The 20,142-nt window shown below is 33.4% G+C and overlaps 1 protein-coding gene across 5 annotated transcripts in view; it reads left to right on the forward strand.

Annotated features, from left to right (window-relative positions):
• Positions 1 to 20,142, forward strand: part of GRHL2 (grainyhead like transcription factor 2) — a 206,829-nt gene that overhangs the window by 30,993 nt on the left and 155,694 nt on the right. Inside the window, exons 1-2 of one of the 5 annotated variants that reach the window (XM_051970945.1) lie at positions 17,298 to 17,522; positions 19,161 to 19,356. In XM_051970945.1, coding sequence (XP_051826905.1) covers positions 19,189 to 19,356 — 168 coding nt within the window. In that variant the 5' untranslated portion in view covers positions 17,298 to 17,522; positions 19,161 to 19,188. Of the gene's footprint in view, positions 1 to 17,297; positions 17,523 to 19,013; positions 19,357 to 20,142 lie in introns of those variants that run through there. The other 4 variants (XM_051970942.1, XM_051970946.1, XM_051970943.1 and 1 more) reach the window with 4 other exon arrangements.

The following is a 20,142-nucleotide window of genomic DNA, read 5'->3' on the forward strand; positions in this document are numbered from 1 at the left end:
CAACATTTGGACTTCAGGATTTGTGTGGTAGTGTTTTATAAATGACAAAAACCAAGTGCCATATTTGCAGTTTAATACTTCTCCATGAAAACAACAAGAACATAGACTTACAGCTATGAAGGATAATAAAAGGCTTCAAGTCTATGCCATTTGAGAAATGGTTGAAGTGCTTAACCTAGGGATGTTTAATCTGGAAGAGAAGACTTCAAGGACTAAAGAGTAGTTTAGGCATTTGAAGAGCTCTCAAATGGAGAGATCAGACTTGCTCAGTTTGGACTCAAAATATAGAACAAGAAGTTCTTTTTTAATAGTTTTTTTAAATTTTCAAAATACATTCAAAGATAGTTTTCAACATTCACAAAACTTGTGTTCCAAATTTTTCTTTCTTCCTCTTCTCTTCCTCCCTCCCCTAGACAGCAAATAATTCAGTATAGGTTAAACATGTGCTCTTCTAAACATATTTCCACATTTATCATGCTGCACAAGAAAAATCAGATCAAAAAGAAAAAAAAATGAGGAAAAAAGTGCAATGACAAAAAAGGGGAAAATATTTTGTTGTGGTCCATATTCAATCTCCATAGTCCTCTTTCTGGATGCAGATAGCTCTCTCTATCACAAGTCTGTTGAAATTGGCCTGAATCACCTCATTGTTGAAAAGATCCAAGTCCATCACAGTTGATCATCACATAATCTTGTTGCTGTGTACAGTGTTCTCTTGGTTCTACTCACTTCACTTAGCATCAGTTCATGTAATTCTCCCTAGGTCTTTCTGAAATCATCCTGTTGATCATGGATATATAATATTCCACAACATTCATATACCATAACTTATTCAGCCATTCCCCAGCTAATGGGCATCAACTCAGTTTCCAGTTCCTTGCCACTATAAAAAGAGCTGCTACAAACATTTTTGCACATGTGGGTCCCTTTTCCTTTTTTTTTTTTTTTTTTTTTTGCTCTCTTTGGGATACAAACACAGTAGAGACACTGCTGGATCAAAGGGTATGTATGGTTTGATAGCCCTTTGAGCATAGTTCCAAATTGCTCTCTAGAAAGATTGGATAAATTAACAACCAAACAACAGTTGGTGGATGTACCTGTTGGTTGGTTGCAAATTTATCCAAACCACCATATCTTCTCCAACATTTCCTATTATCTTTCCCTGTCATTATAGACAATCTGAGAAGTGTATAGTGCTACCTCAGAGTTGTCTTAATTTGTATTTCTCTGATCAATAGTGATTCAGTGTACTTTTTCATATGACTAGAAATGGCTTTAATTTCTTCATCTGAAAATTATTTGTTCATATCCTTTGACTATTATCAATTGGAGAATGGCTTGTATAGTACAAAAAAGTTCTAAAAAGAAAGATTTAGATTTGGTGAAAGAAAGAACTTTTAAACTTTTGGAATAAAATTATTCCAGACTGGTCTGGATTGCCTGAAACACAGTGAAGACTTACTAAATGTTTGTTGTCTGTCTGTTCCTGCCTCTTTGAGGCAATGGGATCCCCTTCACTGGAAGTCTTCAAATAGAGACTGGCTAAAACAAGTAGGAAATGGTGTAAAGAGAATTCTTATTTAGATATAAGCCTCATCCATCTCTAAGATTGTGTGTGAATGTGTATATGTTTGAGTGTATGAGAGAGGGAGGGAAGGAGGAAGGGGGGAGAGAGAGAGAGAGAGACAGAAAGATACTGAGAAAGACAGAGAGAGAGAGAGAGAGAGAGAGAGACAGAAAGATACTGAGAAAGACAGAGAGAGAAAGAGAAAGAGAGAGAGAGAGAGAGAGAGAGAGAGAGAGAGAGAGAGAAAGACAGAGAGAGAGAGAAAGAGAGAGAGAGAAAGAGAGAGATTAAATGACTTATCAGTCAATCATTTAAAATTCAATCAACAAACATTAAGTTCCTTCTACATGTAAGCCATTGGGTTGGTGACTAGGAATACAGAGATTAAAATGAAATATACTTTGCTCAAGAATTGGAAAATGGATAGATACCCAATTGATAGGTCATCTAGCTGTCTCTCGTCCTTTATTTTTTAAGAGAACCAGTAATATCACAAGTGATGACTTGTGAGTGAATGGGATTTATGTGAGATAGAGTTGCAAAAGTTGTCAATCTCATTCCCTATTCCTGAGTCACTGAAGGATAAAAGTCTAGATGACTGGCTCAAGATGTAGCAGATGACCTTGACTCTTAAGTGCTCCATAGTGCCTGCTTCAGCCACCTTTATGGATATTGGAAAGACTCATTGCATTAGGAAAAATCTTCACGTGCTTGGGGTAGACATCCCAACTAACTAATAGATTTGAGGCCTGTCAATTTATCCTTAATGTGACAGAACACTATTGTACTATAAGAGATGGTGAAGGGAATGGTTTCAGAGAAAATTTGTATGAACTGATGCAAAGTGAAATGAGCAAAATCAGGAGAACAATATTTACGATAACAATAGTTATTGTTTAAAAAAAAAAAGCAACAGCTTTGAAAGACTTAGGAAATCAGTTCAACACAATATCCAATCACACTTCCAGAGCGCCTACCTTTAGATAAAGGTAATAGATATAGAATATAGATTGAAACATTTTTTTTCTTGAACATGGCTAATATAAGAATTTATTTTCCTTGGCTTTATAAATATTTATAACCAATTTTCTTTATTTTTCTTGATGGATGTAGGAGTAGTAGTAGGAAGGAAAGAATTTGGACCTGAAAATAAAATGAAATGAAATTTTAAATAAATTCAGCATGGGAAACCCTTGAGGCTTGTCAAAGGTCGACTAAAGGTAAACTTTGATCTTTCTCATACCAAAGGTAGTAGTGACATGAAGTACATTAAAAAGGAGTCTAGTAGTCTGTCACTCAAGAGAAATATCATGGTCCCTGCCATCTTTCTTAGTGTACACTCATTTTTTGAGGAGTTCTTTAATGAAATGACTGATTGAACAAAATAATCTAAAGGCTTTAAGATTTGTTGGGGTGGGAAAGGAATGCTAACAAATTCAATATCTTCTGGTCACTGACATCACTATTTCTCCCTCTATGTAGACTTGTAGGAATGTTTCACAAGCTTTTAGTGACATTTGAGGGGGTACAGCAGAAAGAGGCCTAGATGTAATACAAATTACCTTAAAATAAGAACTATTCAATTATTTTTGTGTCTCTAATGCTTGGTATTGTGGTTAGCAAATTGTTGTTGTTCAGTCAGTTCCAGTCATGTCCAACTCTTTCTGATCCCATTTTTTTTTGGTCATAGATACTGGAGTATCTTTCTTTCTCTATTTCTTTCTTCAGCTCATTTTATAGTTGAGGAATCTAAGGGAAACAGGGTCACATAACTTGCCTAGGATCACAGTGTCTAAGACTGAATTTGAGCTCAGGTATGCCTGACTTCAGGCTTGGCATTCTATATACTGTGCTGCCTATCTGTTTATCTTGCTCATAGTAGGTGTTTAATATATGTCTGTTGAATTGAATCTCATTTTTGTATAATTTTGGTCCTTTGCTCTATATTGCTACATCTTTCCTAAAATTTCTCTTGTCTTACCTCTTTCAATTACCTCCCTTTTCCTTATTGCCTCCTCATTATTATCTTATTCCCCTCTTCTGCAGGAATGGAGCATGAAAGAGAGTAAATATGAGCAGAAGCAGAGATTTACTTGCCCTCTTGGAAGAAGTAGCTTTGCTGTATCGCTATGATTGTATCTATCTTGTGTCTTTTAAAAGATTATTTTTTTCTTTTAAAAATTTTTTTATTTATTTAATATTTCCCCAGTTACATATATATTTTAAATATTAGCATTTTATTTTAAAAATACATGCAAAGATATTTTTCTTTTTAAAAACTTTATTAAAGCTTTTTATTTACAAAACATATGCATAGGTAATTTTTCAACATTGAACTTTGTAAAGCCTTTTGTTCCAAATTATCCTCTCCTTGCCCCTATTCCCTCCCCTAGATGGCAGATAGTCCAATACATGTTAAATATGTTAAAGCATGTGTTAAATCCAATATCTGTGTACATATTTATATAGTTATCTTGCTGCACAAGAAAAATCGGATCAAGAAGGGAAAAAACCTGAGAAAGAAAACAAGCAAATATAGTTTTCAACATTCACTCTTGCAAAACCTTATTTTCCAGATTTTTCTCCCTCCCTTTCCTCTGCCCCCTTCCTCCAGACAGCAAGTAATACAATATATGTTAAATATGTGCAATTCTTCCACACATATTTTCAATTTATCATGCTGCACAAGAAAAATCAGATCAAAAAGGGAAAAAAAGCAAGCAAACAATAAAAAAGTAAAAATACTATGTGATCCACAATCAGTCCCCACAGTCTTTTCTCTAGGTATAGACTCCATCACAAGTCTATCTGAACTGGCCTGAATCACCTCAATGTTGAAAAGAGCCACATCCAACAGAACTGATCATCATATAATCTTGTTGCTGTGTACAATGTTTTCTTGATTCTATTCACTTCACTTAGCGTCAGTTCATATAAGTTTTCCCAGGCCTTCTGCTGATCATTAAAAGATTCTTGAAAGTGACAATCACTAATATCAGCTTTCTGTGATAAAGATGACAAAGGAAAAGTTATAAATGGGGAACCAGTGCTCTGGGGCTTGTTTATGCACATTGGGAGAAGTCTGTCTCAGTTGTCTACCTCGTTTTAAGACAAAATCAAGGGCAAAAGGTTATAATTATCAAGGACTATCTGCCAGGTATAAGGGTGAGTTTGGAATAAAGTTCCTGTCCACATTCCAACAGAGAACATGCCTATGTCCTTTTTGTGGTTTACCTCTAGCAAGCACATCAGAAAGAGATTCCTGATGATAATCAGCAGTAAAAAGATTAACACCCTCGGCATTTAAATTGTGATAATTACTCTGTGACATTAACCTGAGCTGGGATAAATGCTTCATTAGTCTTCATTTGAGAGACTTTCTTCACTGCTAGATTAACTACTTTAAAAGCTGAAATTCTAATAGGAAAGATCACTGCTAACTGCAAGATGCCTCTAGGAAGACTGGCTGCTGTTTTTGAATATAGTTTTTTCTTGACATCCTGATTGTAGATCTCTGTCTACAAGCATACAAGTCAGTAATGTCTTTGTTCTCAGGGATATTACATTCTATTAAAGAGACATATTTATAAAGCATACAAAGCAAATTCAAGATGATTCTACAGGGGAAGATGCTAGCAATTGGTGGTCCTAAATTTACTTCTCTGAATATTAAAAACATTGCTTCTAGTTCTTTTTCTTTAGAAAGAGTCCAAGAACACCTGGCAGCTCTTTAAATACTTGAAAAAGCATTATCTGCCTTAACACTTCTATTATATGCCCCCAGATTCATTGTATGGTAGCTTTAGAAGAGAGAGAGAATATTTTCATTTTACAGATGAGGAGGCTAAGACCCATAGGTTAAGTGACTTGCTCAGAACCACACAGTTAGTGTCTGAAACAAGATTTGAACATAGGTCTTCTTGACTCAAAGTCCAACTCCATATCCACTACTGAATGTTTCTTAATCTGTCCTTGTATGATATGATTTCATTTTTTTAAAACAACTATTATTTTATTTTTTCAATTACATGTAAAGTCAATTTTAAACATTCTTTTAAGAAACATTTTTGAGTTGTATATTTTCTCCTCTAAACAGTAAACAATTTTATATAGGTTATATATGCACAATCATGAAAAACATATCTCTATATTTATCATCTTGTGAAAGAAGAAACAGACCAAAAGAAAAAACAAATGTGATAATAGTATGCTTCAATGTTCATTTAGACTAAATTTGTCTTTTCTCTGGATGAGAATATCATTTTCCATCATGAGTCTTTGGAATTATCTTGGATCATTATATTGCTGAGAAGAGCTAAATTATTTATATTTGATCATTGCATAATGTTGTTGTTGTTACTCTGTACAATGTTTTCCTGGTTCTGCTCAATCTACTTTGCATCAGTTCATGGAAGTCTTTTCTAGGCTTTTCTGGCATCTGCCTGCTCATCATTTCATATAGCACAACAATATTCCATCACAATCATAACACAACTTGTTCATTCATTCCCAAATTTATGGGCATCCCCTTGCTTTTCAGTTCTTTGCCACCACAAAAAGAACTGCTATAAATATTTTTGTACATATGGTTCCTTTCTCTTTTTTTGTGATCTCTTTGGGATACAGATCTATTTGTGGTATTGTTGGATCAAAGTGAATGCACAGTTTGATGGCCTTTTGGTTAGTCATATGACATGATTTCACAACCCTTAACCATCCTGATTTTCTTCCTCTGGCTTCTCTCCAGCTTATCACTGTTCTTCCTAAAATATGGCATCCAGAACTGAACATATTTTAGATTTGATCTGACCAATGTAGTGTTGAGTGAACCTATATTATTCCTAATCTGGATAATATGCCAGTCAGTAATTAATTAATCAATTATTGTTGGGGAGAAGGGTTGTCTTTTTACAGTATTAACTTGAATTGAGCTTCTAGTTTATTAAAAATTTATTTCTTTTTTCAGATGCACAGCTTTCTAGCCACTTTCCTCCAGCTTATAATTGTGATGTGGATTTTTTAAAAATAACACCACAAATGTATCACTATTAAATTTCATCTTAATTCATCTAGCCAGGTTATAAATTGCTGAGATCTTTTTAGATCCTTACTATATTATCCAATGTGTCAGTTATTTCTTCCAGCTTTGTGTCATCTGCAAAGTCTATTAGCAAGTCATCCATGCCTTTTTCTAAGTCAAGTAAAAATTGTTAAACAGGATAGAGCTAATCAAATAGCCATGGGACACACGACTAGAATCTTCCTTACATGCTGACATTAAACCATTAAACATTATTCTTTGGATCCAGGCATTAAACTAGTTTCAAATTCACCTGTTATATTGATTATATCTCTTGTATATGAAAATAACTAAATTCAAGGAAACTGTAGTTATATCATTCCTCCACTCTAGACTATTGACCTTGTCAAAAAGGAAATTTGGCTAGTCTAGCATTGCCTATTATGAAACCATACTTATTTTTTGTTATAGCCACTGGTTTTCTTGATATTTGTTGACCATTTCTCTAAAATTATTTTCAGAATTTTGCCAGGACTTAAAGTCAGACTCACTAGCTTTCTTTCCTCACTTTTGTTTTTTGCCTGGATGCCATTTAAAAAAATTTTTTTTATTTTTCCAGTTACATTTAAAACATTTTTTTACATTTGTTTTTAAAACTTTGAATTCTAGATTCTTTCCCTTATCCCCACCTCCAGCTTCTATTAAGAAAGCACATATGAAGTTAAGCAAAACATTTCTATAAAAATCATGTTGTGAAAGAAAACATAGATCTCCCTCAAAAAATATCCTCCAGAAAGATAAAAGAGAGAAGAGAGGAGAAAGAGAGAAGAAAGAAAGAGAGAAAGAGAGAGAGAGAAAGAGAGAGAGAGAGAGAGAGAGAGAGAGAGAGAGAGAGAGAGAGAGAGAGAGAGAGAGAGAGAGTTTCAATCTATATAATAATTAGTTCTTTCTCTGGGTATGAATAGGATTTTTTATCATAATTTCTCAGAGTAGTCATGGATCATCATACTGCTGAGACTATCAGTAATTCACAGCTAATATCCCAGAACATTGCTATTACTTTCTACAGAGTACATTTCACTTTGCTTGAGTTCATGTAGGATTTTTCAAGTTTTTCTGAGACCATCCTGCTCATGATCACACATCATAATTTATTCAGTCACTCCCCACTTGATGAACATTCCCTCAATTTCCATGTTTTTTGTCCTGAGAAGAGAGCTGCTATAAATATTATATAGGTCTTTTATATATAGGTCCTTTAAAAAATTCTTTTGGGATTCATATCTAGTAGTAGTATTGTTAGGGCAAAGAATATGCATGATTTTATAGCCCTTTGGGCATAGTTCATATCTTTTGATCATTTATGAATTGGGGCATGACTTACTTTTTTGTAAATTTGACTAGTACACTTTATATTTGTTTCTTTCTCCTCATTTTGGAAAGAGACTCACTAGCTTTATCTCCTTATTTTTGTTTTTTGACTAGATGCCATTTAAAAATATTTTTATTTTTCACAGTTACATTTAAAACAATATTTTCACATTTGTTTTTAAAACTTTGAATTCTAGATTCTCTCCCTTATCCCCACCTCCCAGATCCTCTTAAGAAAGCACGGATGAAGTTATGCAAAATATTTCCATAAAAGTGAGGTTGTGAAAGAAAACATAGATCTGCCCACTTAAAAGAAACCCTCAAGAAAGATAATTTCCATTACTTAATCTTGTGCTATTGGTCTTCTTCAAAAATGAAGGATGAAAAACAACAATCTCTCCTATTTTTCATTTCCCATAGATCACTGATTGAAGCTCATTAATCATTACTGCTAGTTCTTTTCATATTTGTGAATCTAGTTTATCTGTGTGTGCTCATTGGAGTTTATCAAAGACAGGCACTTTTCTTTCTTTCTTTCCTTTTAAACTATTTATTCTCTGATATTTTCCAATAGCATTTTATTTTCCCAAGTACATGAAAAGATAATTTTCAATATTCACCATAAAAAGATAATTTTCAACATTCACCTTTACAAAATTTTGTGTTCCATTTTTCCCTCCTTCCCTCCTTTCTCTCTCTTCTCTCCAAGACAGCAAGGAATTTGATATAGGTTAACATGTGTCATTCTTTTAAACATATTTCCATATTTATCATCCTGTGCAAGAAAAATTAGTTCAAGAGCAAACAACAGCAAAAAAGTAAAAATAGTATTATTTGATCCACATTCAGTCTCTGGTTCTCTCCCTGAATGTAGATGGTACTTTCTATCCCAAGTTTATTGCAATTGCCTTGAATCACCTCACTGATGAAAAGTCAAGTTCATTAGAGTTGATTATCACATAATCTTGTTGTTATTGTGTACAATGTTATCTTGGTTTTGTTCACTTCACTTAGTATCAGTTCATGTAAGTCTTTCCCAGATTTTCTGAAATCAGTCTACTCATTATTTCTTTTAGAACAATAATATTCCATTATATTCATTTACCATAACTTATTCACCCATTCCCCAACTGATGAGCATCCACTCAATTTTTAATTCCTTGCCACCACAAAAAGGGCTGCTATAACATTTTCTCATATGTGAGTCTTTTTCCTTCTTTTACGATCTATGTGGGATGTAGATCTAATAGAGACACTATTGGATCAAAGAGTATGCACAGTTTGGTAACCTTTTGGGCTTAATTCCAGTTCCAAACTGCACTCCAGAATGATTGGATGATTTCACAGCTCTAGCAACACTTTGTTATTTTCTTAATCACACAAGTAGCAAATATCAGAAGCAGGTCTCTTCTGACTCCTAAGTCTAGTATTTACCTTCTTAAAATTAAAGTTTTAATTTTTCAAAAATGCATATTCAAACAAAACAGTTCCCTCATTGGCTATTTGGGAAAAAATACATCTCATTTATACACCCTGATTCATTGATTAAAGTATAGAAATATTCTTATATAACAAAGATTATTATTTTAAATGAGGTGAGAATAATCCATAAACCTAACTCTTATCTGTCTTTTTAGTCAAGTTGCTTAAGAACATATACATGCATATAATTTCTATGTTGTTAATTAATAATATTTTTAATAATAGCAGGATAGTATTAGTTGTTTTTAAAACATATTTTTATCCTCTTTTTTTGTCTTACCATTGTCTGCAAAAAATTAGTATATATTCAAAGAAAATTAGCATATATTCAAAGCTCTTTTCATTTAAAAAGGGCTTATGTTATGGATTATAAATTTTTGGATTTTGAAAAAGCAAATTTATCTGTTTTGGGGCAATATTAAGCATCAAAAATAGCAAGCATTTGGCAATTGGTATGAACCACCCAAGCAGGAAGTAGGTGAACCCAATAGACAGAGGAACAATTATCATTTTCATGGCTCTGTTTCAGGTCCCTGGCTTTTGTACTTCTCCCAAAGCATTGGCAGGAATGGTAGGAAACTTTATCTTGATGACTAGAAACATTGCCTTTTCAAAATAAAATAAATGTGATAAGGGAAAAGTAAACAATAAAGTAACAAAACAAAAATAAAGTAAAAAATAGTGAAAACAATAAATGAATTAAAAATAAAATAAGACTTTGGGGAATTAGTCTTCTTATAGTAGGTGTGAAAAAAGGCCCCACAGTTTCTTAGAGAAACAGTCAGATGACTATCTAGAGCTACAAAGATTTGGCAACTGTCAAGATATATATGAATTATCATAGCTCTTGCTGTTTAGTGATGTGTAGTGAGAGAACAGAGAGACCAATGACTAAACATGAAGGGATGCCCACAACTTAGGAAGGGGGAGGAGAAAAGAATCAGAAAATAGATGGAGAACTAAGATATATGCAAACTAAAAAAATATTTTTACTATTTACTATTATTTTCACTTTCTGTGTATAACTTATAGTTTTATTCATGGATTATAATCTCTCTGGAGCACAGCACTGCTGACAGATGTTTTCTAATGAAAACAAAGCAGTCTTTATGGTTCTACTGCACAAGAGTGTTAGGAGTTATGGGAGAGAAAAGGAATCTTCAAAGTTGTTTTTACCAAAGTTAGAAAAAAATCATTGAAGTTATCATCTTTCCACCTGTATTTGGTGTGCTGGAAAGAGCATTGGACTTAGAATTAGATTCAGGAAGACCTAAGTACAAATTCCTGATAACATTCACTTAATATAATTCATTAAGTTCAGTTTTCTAATCTGTAAAGCGGGCATAATAATATAAGGTACTATCTACTTGACAATATGAGGAATTCAGAGGAATTTGGGAAGATTTATATAATCAAATAAGCAAAATGAGGAGAATAACAAACACAATAACTACAACAATGCAAAAAAAAACCCAATCCTGATCACACTGGCTTTTTCCCTTAGGAAAACAAAATGATGGCTACCATGTAGTTCAGAAGAGTGTTCAAGTCATGGAGTCTCGGTTTTTATACCCTTTTCCTTTAAATCAATCACCTGAAACTTATACATGGGAAAGGAAAGGAAAACAAAACAGATGTATACAACTGGCACAGTACAAAGAAATTACTTTAAGACTTGAAATGACCCACAAACAGCTACATTTTATTGTACCAATATCACCATCTTGTTAAAAAGCATTATTTAATGTGTAGTAAGGTGACACTATTTGAGTAGAAATACAAAAAAGAACTTTACAGATTGCCTTCTAGGAATTTATGCAATAATCTAAGATAAATACTGACATAAATATGTAAAGAATATTCTAATTACAAAGAAAATCCATACTAAAACTTAGACCATTTCCTAAATACTCATTCCTTCCTTAAGCCCTTGCCAAGTGGCTTTTGTCCCCCCTGTTCTAATGAAACTATGTTTTTCAAGATCACACTGACCACTTCTCCAAATCCAGTAACCTTTCCTCATTCCTCATCTCCTTAATTTCTACTGCAGTTAAGAATCTTAATTAGGCCTTAGAAATTATGTAATTCAACATTCTAATATACAGTGATTCAAATGAATTGAATCCAGTAGATAGCAAGAATGAGAAGGCAGCTTTTCCTTCACAAGAAAAATCAAGTAAACATTTATCAAATGGGAAGTATTTTTAAATTTCATTTTTGTTTTTATTAGCATTTTACCAGTGCTCTTTTTTTTTTTTAAAGAAAATCACCTTTATTTTCCAATGTATCCTTCCCATTCCCCTTCCTAAAGAGCTGTTCTTTTTAACAAAGAATAAAAAAGAAAGAAAAAAGGAATTTAATAAAACTAACCGATATTTTTAAAAAATCTGACATCTGTAGTATTTCAAACCAGTAATCCCTCACATGTGCAAAGGAAGTTGAGGAAGAAGTACCTAGAAATATTTTAGATCAAGCCTGCAATTGGGTTTGCCTTGCTAGCTAATTGCTGGCTTCTCAGTGTATGGGAAATGATAATTATAATATAATGACCTCCCTGTTTGTATTTATTTATATTGGTATGTATAACACAAGAAAAAAGCTAACTGACACTTTTTGAACAGTACACCTGTAGAATGAACTTGATTTGAAGTTCTTTGTTTTCTTTCATTACTGAAATTGTTTAAAATAATAGATCATTCACCATGAGAACGTTGTGAAAGAGTTAGCCATTGAACAGCAAGCTATTAAAGTTGGAGTGAGAGGAACATCTTCCTTTAGGCTAAAAAATTCATATGACCCTCAGATTTAATATTAGAAAGGCCTTAGAAATTATGTAGTTCAACATTCTAATATACAGATATGGAAAGTGAGGCTCAAAGAAATTATAGGTAAATTGTCCAAAGTATTAAGTCTAGAGATTAGAACCAAGGCTAAGCTATTTGAACCAAATGGCTTGATTTCCAAATCCATACTGCTTCCAGAGGCAGAAAGATCAAAATCTTGATCTACTTGGGACCAAACAGCTTATCCAGCAGCCTTAGATATCTAGGTAAGTATCTAAAAACATTTTCTAAGTGAATGATTATGAGTTTGGAGTCACTACTTTGGATCTACTGTCATTTGTCACCCCCTTACCCATTCTTTTGATTCCTTTCCCTTTTTATTACCATATGTAGAGCACAAGCTAGTAGGACCTGTGAGAGATAAAATGTTTGGTTAGAAATAGTTCCTGTTCTCATGGAACCATCACGAAATGTATACTTTATGAGCTCTAACACATAAGCAGACTTGTCAAAGTAATGATATTACATGAGTCCATTGCAATGTTGTGAAATAAAGTATTAGGTGAATTTTAAGGATTTTTTTTTTTTTTTTTTTTTTTTTTGCCAATGGGGAACTGAAGAGGAAGTGACATTTCAATTAGGTTTTAAAGTATGGAGAGAAATTTGACAAAGAAGAACAGGGAAGGAAGTCATTTGAAATATTGTGAAGAAAGGTATAAACATCAGAAGAGAATAGATTCTTTTCAGCAGAAAGAGTAGTCTAGTTTGTCTGAAGCATAGAATGTGTAGAGGAAAATTATATAAACAGACTGAATTTTTTCATGAAAAAACTTTCAAATTTCATATAATTGAAATGATCTTTTATTCCATCCTACACACTGCTGCCAAAGTAATTTTCCTTAAGTGCCAATTGTGACTCCTCTACTCAACCAATTCCAATGGATTCCTATGTTTAGTTTTAAAACCCACAGAACCGGCCTCCAATCCATCTTTCTAAGTCCACTGGATTTTTTTTCTTCTGCTACGCTATGGGATACCTAACTAGTCTTCTTTCTGTTCTTCATGTAGAACATTCTTTCTCTTATTTCTGTGTCTTTACACTGGTGGTCCCTTGTGCTTAGTATGTCTTATTTTTGCCTCACAGAATCCTTCTAAGTTTCAGCCTAAGTATTATCTGTATGAAGCCATTCTTAATTCCCCAGGTGCTAGTGTCTTCTTTCTCTGATAACCTAATATTTAGCTCTTTTATATATACACATATATTTATTTGTATTTATTCCATTTATGTTTACACTGTATGTATTTTTCATGTATTTGTCCCTCCATTAGAATAGAAGATCATTGCCAGTGGGAAGCATTCCATTCTTTCTACTTCTAACTCTAGTACCAAGCACATAGAAGGTATTTTAATAAATACTTGTTGATTATTGACTGTGAACATTCTTTTGGTAAAGAATTCACTTTCTAGCCATTAAGTGTGAACCATTCTTTTTCTAAATATCTTTTAATTTATTTTTTAATGATGTGGTCTTTCATATTATGATCTAGTATTCACTTTGTGTTTGAGATTTGTTTGTTTTCCCTCCCCTCTCCCTCTTTCTCTCCCTCTCTATCCTTCTTTCCTCTCTCTTCCTTTTCCTCTCCTTCTCCCTCTCCCTTTCCCTCTCCCTCTCCCTTTCCCTCTCCTCCCCCTCCTCCCCCTCCTCCTCCTCCTCCCCTTTCTCCTCCTCCTCCTCCCCTTTCTCCTCCTCCTCCTCCTCCCCTTCCTCCTCCTCCCCTTCCTCCTCCTCCTCCTCCTCCTCTTCCTCCTCTTCCTCCTCCTCCTCCTCCTCTTCCTCCTCCTCCTCTTCCTTCTTCTTCTTCTTCTGATAGTCTATGCCCTTGGTTCTAATTTCTCTCAAACTGTCTTCTGATTTTCCAAGCAATTTTTATCAAAATGGACTCCTTTACCCATTAATGTGTTGTTGGGCTACTTTTACTTTGTTTATTGCTTATTGTTATAATATATGTAATAATGTCTTTTCCACTGATCTTTTTGTTTTGTTTTGAACGAGTATCAAATATTTGGGGTTTGCTATTATCTGCTATTGTATTTTTTGCTATATATATATAAAGTCTAGCCCTTTGGGAATTGCTAAATGAATTTTGATTTTGTTTGTTTTGTTTATACAAAATGCTCTTTTTGTTATTTGACTTATGCAATTCCAAATTTGTAAAGTAATATGAGTAATATGTTCACTCTAACATACGGGTATCTATGTTTTACGGTAATCATTAATAAAATATTTCTCCCATTATTTGTCTCTATTTCTGTAAGGAATATTTTGTATTTATATTTGTATAAGCCTTACATATATTTTAGTTATCTTCTTATCATTTGATAATTACTTTAGATGATTTCTTTTACTATTATTTCTTTCTTATTCTTGTAATAACAATAGGTAGGTGGATGATTATTTTGGGTTTATTTTGTATTCTGATATGATTCTATTGCAATTACTTTAGCTTCTTTGCTGATTATTTGGGGTTTCCATAATATTTATCATGTCATCTATAAAGATGAATAATTTTATTCTTTCCTTGCTATTGTTTATATTTTTAATTTTGTTCTCTTGACTAGCATTTCTAGTAATATATCAAATAATGGTGCGGAGGATTGTCAGCATTATTTTATTCCTTTTTGTGATAGCAAAGCATCTATTATTTCTTCATTGCAAATAATATTAGCTCTTTGTTTTTAATATATGCTTTTGATGCTCTTAAGAAAGGGCTTTTCCATATTCATTTAGAAGATGTTTAAATGGTCCATTGTATAGACTAGGTTTAGAATCAGAAAGACTCACTTTTCTGAGTTGAAATCTGACCTCAGACATTTACTAGCTGTGTTACCCCGGACAAGTTACTTAACCCTGTTTGCCTAAGTTTCCTCATCTGTAAAATGACAGGGAGAGGGAAATGGCAAACCTCTTCAGTATCATTACCAAGAAAACCCTACTTGGGCTACAAAGAATTGGACATGACTGAAATGGGTGCTAAAGAAAAATAAATGAAGTCTATGTTTTTCTAAAATATTTTAAATATTCTAAAATAGTCATGTGATTTTTGTAATGTTTATTATTTAGGTGATTCCATAAGATAGTTATTTTTCTAGTACTGAGTCATCCTTGTATAACTAGCATGAATACAACTTGGTGGCAGTGAAATATTTTCTGAATGTGTTTCTATAGGATTCTTCTATTTCTTTTATTTAAAATGTTTACATCTATATTCATTAGTGACATTACTCTGTAGTTCTTTTTCCCTACTTTTCTTTCCACGGTTTCTTTATTAATATATATATATATATATATATATATATGTCTTATAAAAGGAGTTTGTTAGAGTGCCTTATAGTAATGAGAATAATTTTTATAGCATAGGTATTAATTGTTCTTTAATACATGAGATGATCCATTTATAAATGTCTTCTGTGATGCCCTTTTTTGGACCAGATGATTTGAATTCTTCTTGGCAATTAAGTGCTTTCTTACTTTCTTTATTTCCTTGGGTATCAACTCCTTGCTAAATATTTTTTGCATTATTACTTTCAGGGCAAGCATTCTTCTTGGTATAAAAATTGCAATATAAGAGCTGAAGAATTCTCCTTTTTCTCTCTTATTTGTTAAAATCATCATATCTATTTCAAGTAGCATTTATGTCTTTTCTTTGAACTCCCTTTTTATTAATATAGCAAAATGACCAACAAACAATACACCATATTTCGTACTCTTTGTTTTCTTCAGAAGTCTCATTTCCTTCTGAGCAGCAGTATTTCTGACACTATTCTTACAGGACTATGATAAGATTTTGTATTTATCTCCTCTTACCTTTCCTTATTTTTACTTTCTGTTGTTGTTATTGTTGTTGTTCAGCCATTTTCAGTCATGTCTGATTCTTCATGTTCCTGTTTGTGTTTTCTTGGCAAAGATATTGGAATGCTTTCAGCTCATTTTACAGTGAGAAAACTGAGGCAAATAGTGTTAAAGAACTTGCCCAAGGTCACATAGTCAGTTAATGTTTGAGGCTGGATTTGAACTAAAAAAAAATGAATTTCCTCACTCCAGGCCTGGCACTTTATCCATTTTGTCTATTAAAAATACCCGAATTAACTACAAATAACATATGAAGGATGATGCTATCTTGTTTTATTCCATAAAGTAAAAATAAAATGATGAAACTTAAAAAAATCAAATAAATAATAAAAAATAAAAGAATATAAGATCTTTAAGAACAGGGACTGTCACACAATTTGCTTGAATTTGTGTCCTCAGCACCAAACAGAGGACCTGGTCATATAGGAAGTACTTAATAGGTGTCTGTTGACTTGACTTAATTAAAGAAGATTGTAGGATATGAGATGTCCTTAGTGTAGGGGAAGGAGTGAAAGGGAGAAAAAACAGGTGTTTAAGTGGTCTAGGAGCTGTATAAACTCAGAGGGAGTGGAAAAGGAACGTGAACAATCATTTAAGAGGAAGTAGTACTTGAAACTAAAGAAATTCAATTACATAAATTGAAAAACCATTACCCGGAGAGATAGAGTGTGGAGGTATGCTCTGTAAGCAAAATACCATTCTTCTTGTAGAGTCTCAAAGACCTCCTTCCAGGAAAGTCTTACAGTTTCTATGTTTTCTACATAATCATGTAATCAAAAGACACATGAACAAAACAAGGGCAAATGAAGAAAATGTGTTGTCTGGATATTTTTTCTACCTTGATATTTTTCATCAAACAAGGGCTTAGCAGAGACCTTGCCATTTCTTGATACTTTACCAGTTTCCTAGGAGAGAATCAGCTTATAAATCACTTCATTTTAAAAGGCCCAACAACTATCCAAAAAAAAAAGAGGGAAGGGAGGAACTTTTTACAAAGTCATTTGTGACTGAGAAGTTCCTTAATAGTTGATAGTCACATAGATAGGTCAAGAAAAGTGTCCCATATGCCTGTCATGTGAACTGTGTTTCTAACAAGTGTTCCTGAAATACAATGTGTTATTGTTCTTTTTCAGTTCCATTTCACTGAACAAATAAAACAGCAGAGGGATTGGAGTGCCAACGAACTTTCCATCTACATCTGTCTGTTATTTGGTAGCTGAAATTTCAGGGCTAGGAAACTATTGTTATGAGACCCTATTCACTGTGATGATATCTACACCAATGTTCATTTAACCAAAAGAGAAATCCTTGTCTGTCTATCCTTATGGGAAAAAATCTCCATTGTCCATCTCCACTTCACACGAGCCTGTGTTGCCCAATTGGCCAATGTGAGTGACAAATTCCTCTTACCTCACACTGTGTAAATATAAAGTACACTGGATGCCCTAATTTCTATTCACTACTTCCCTAATGCACTTAACCTGTGGTTTATATATGATTGAGCAACAGCAGAAATCCGTTGTTCACTAGTGCTGGAGATTAAGGAACTACTTCATAGACTTACAGGAATCAGAAGAGATTAAATGCAGTAAGATTCTATTATTTGCCACAGATTTGGTTTTTTTTTTTTTTTTTAATGAGTCAAATTGAGACCATTTATATATGTGGTGATTTATAACTTCTCTCTCATTGTAAAACTTTCTCCACCAAACCACCTTTTCTATTTCTACTGATGTCTAATTTAAAAAGATAACCAGAGAGCTAAAATACAATCTGGTTCACAAACTAAAAACATTAAAAATCCTTAGAAAAATTTATCTCAATCCATTTGTTCCTTACTATTATGTGTTTCTAAGCATTTGCAAAATGGTTTTATTTTGTGTAAATCAAAAGATTTGAATTTGGTGCACAGTTTGTTACAGATTTCTAGTCTAAATTAGAATAGATATGAAACCCTGCTTTTAATAAAGGCTTTATTTACCAAGTCAACACATCATATTGATTAAGCTCCTATTATGTACTAGACATACATACTAGAAACTGAAGATACAAAAGCCAAAATAGATCTTGATTTCAGGAAGCTCAGTCCAATGAGGGATATAACAAGTGATTATGTTTAGACAAGATAGATACAGGATAAATTGGGGATAGTTTAAGGAAGGGTACTAAGATTAAGGAGGACTAAAAAATATTTCTTGCAAAAGATTGGGTTTTAATTGACATTAAATTACATATTACATTAAGTTACATATAATGTCATGAATATTTTAATAACTCAGGGAAAATGAAGTTAAATGAAACCTGCTCTTTTACATAGTAACACTGATATTTTTATATATTGCTGTTAAAAGATTGTTAATATTGCTAACCAATTTTTAAAAGACAAGTCTTCTCTTTTTTTTTCAAGTTTTTATTCTTTTTTTATGTTTTTATGTTGCTTAAATTTTCTCCTTATTCCCTGTTTTCCCCTCTCCCCAGGAGCTATCCCTTAAAGATATATATAGATAGATAGATAGATAGATAAATTTAAATATCTTCTTGCTGGGCATAGTGGTATAAGCTTGTATTCTCTGTTATTGAGGGACAATAAGGCTGGTGGATCCATTGAACTCAGGAATTCTGAGTTTTAGTAGAGCTAAGTAGAGCTGAGTTTAGCCCTGGTATGATGAACCTTTTGGTATGGAAGGCCATCAGATTGCCTATGGAGGAACTAACTGGCACAGTTTGTAAGAACAAAGCAGATCAAAGCTTCTATGCTGGTTAATATTGCAATAGACCCACGGGTGGCTGCTTTTTTTTTTTTTCAATCTTTGTAAGATAGGGAAAGCCAGTCAATTAATCAGTCAATAAAGCTCCTACTGTTCTTTTTTTTTTTTTTTTAATTCAGTGGTAATAGTGAGTTTTATGTTGCATAATTTTCCTATTCCATGGCAAATCAAATGGAGGACTATGAATTCAATGAATATATGAAGCTCAGAAGAAAAAAAAATTCCATGCATGATGATCACACACCTTATGTTTTACAGTAATAAACGACTCGTTGCTTTAGTGCCGATGCCAAATGACACACCATTCCACACCCGCCGGGCCTACACCAGTGAAGATGAAGCCTGGAAATCCTACCTTGAAAATCCCCTGACTGCTGCCACCAAGGCAATGATGAGTATCAATGGAGATGAGGACAGTGCTGCTGCTTTGGGCTTACTGTATGATTATTATAAGGTAGATAACGTGTTTCTTATTCCTCAATTTGTTTCCACTTTTTTACTACAAAAAAAAAAATTACACTCACCTTTTCTTTCCTGCTTCCTTGAGTACTCATCACTCTGGGCTGAACATCACAATTTAGAGAAGTAAGCTTTATTTTCTCTCTTTCTTCCTTCCTTCCTTCCTTCCTTCCTTCCTTCCTTCCTTCCTTCCTTCCTTCCTTCCTTCCTTCCTTCCTTCCTTCCTTCCTTCCTTCTTTCTTCCCTTCCTCCCTCCCTGCCTCCTTCCCTTCTTCCTTTCCTTCTTTTCTTCCTGGGGAACTTCTATTTTCAGTGTTTTGATGTGGCACAATGATCCCCAACTTTGATTCGTGAAATTGCAAGGTGTGTAAGCAACATACTTACAGTGGAAAGAGTACTGGTCCTGGAGACAGAGAACCCCATCTTTGATATTTATTATCGATTTGTCTTTGGGGAAGGCCCTTAATTTTAGAATTGTTTCCCCCTTTTTAAAAAAGAAGCATTTGGACAAGAAAGCCTCTGAGGTCCAGCTCTAGATCCATGATTCTATGATTCTTTCTTTGTCATTTCAGAAAACTTTCACAACAAATATGTAATTAATTTTTGTAATTCAATTTTAAAAAAAATTACCCTTAATAAATATGCCATATAAACTTTTAGGAGAGGAAGAGGGTGTGCTACTTACAAGTAGTTATCCAGCTTTTGCTTGAAAGACTCTAGTAAGAAAAAAATCCAAGATTGCCCCTTTTCCTCTTGGAAAGCTCTGTTTTCCTTTCAATAA

Source organism: Antechinus flavipes, chromosome 1 (genome assembly GCF_016432865.1).
Source record: "Antechinus flavipes isolate AdamAnt ecotype Samford, QLD, Australia chromosome 1, AdamAnt_v2, whole genome shotgun sequence".
NCBI classification, from domain to species: Eukaryota; Metazoa; Chordata; class Mammalia; order Dasyuromorphia; family Dasyuridae; genus Antechinus; species Antechinus flavipes.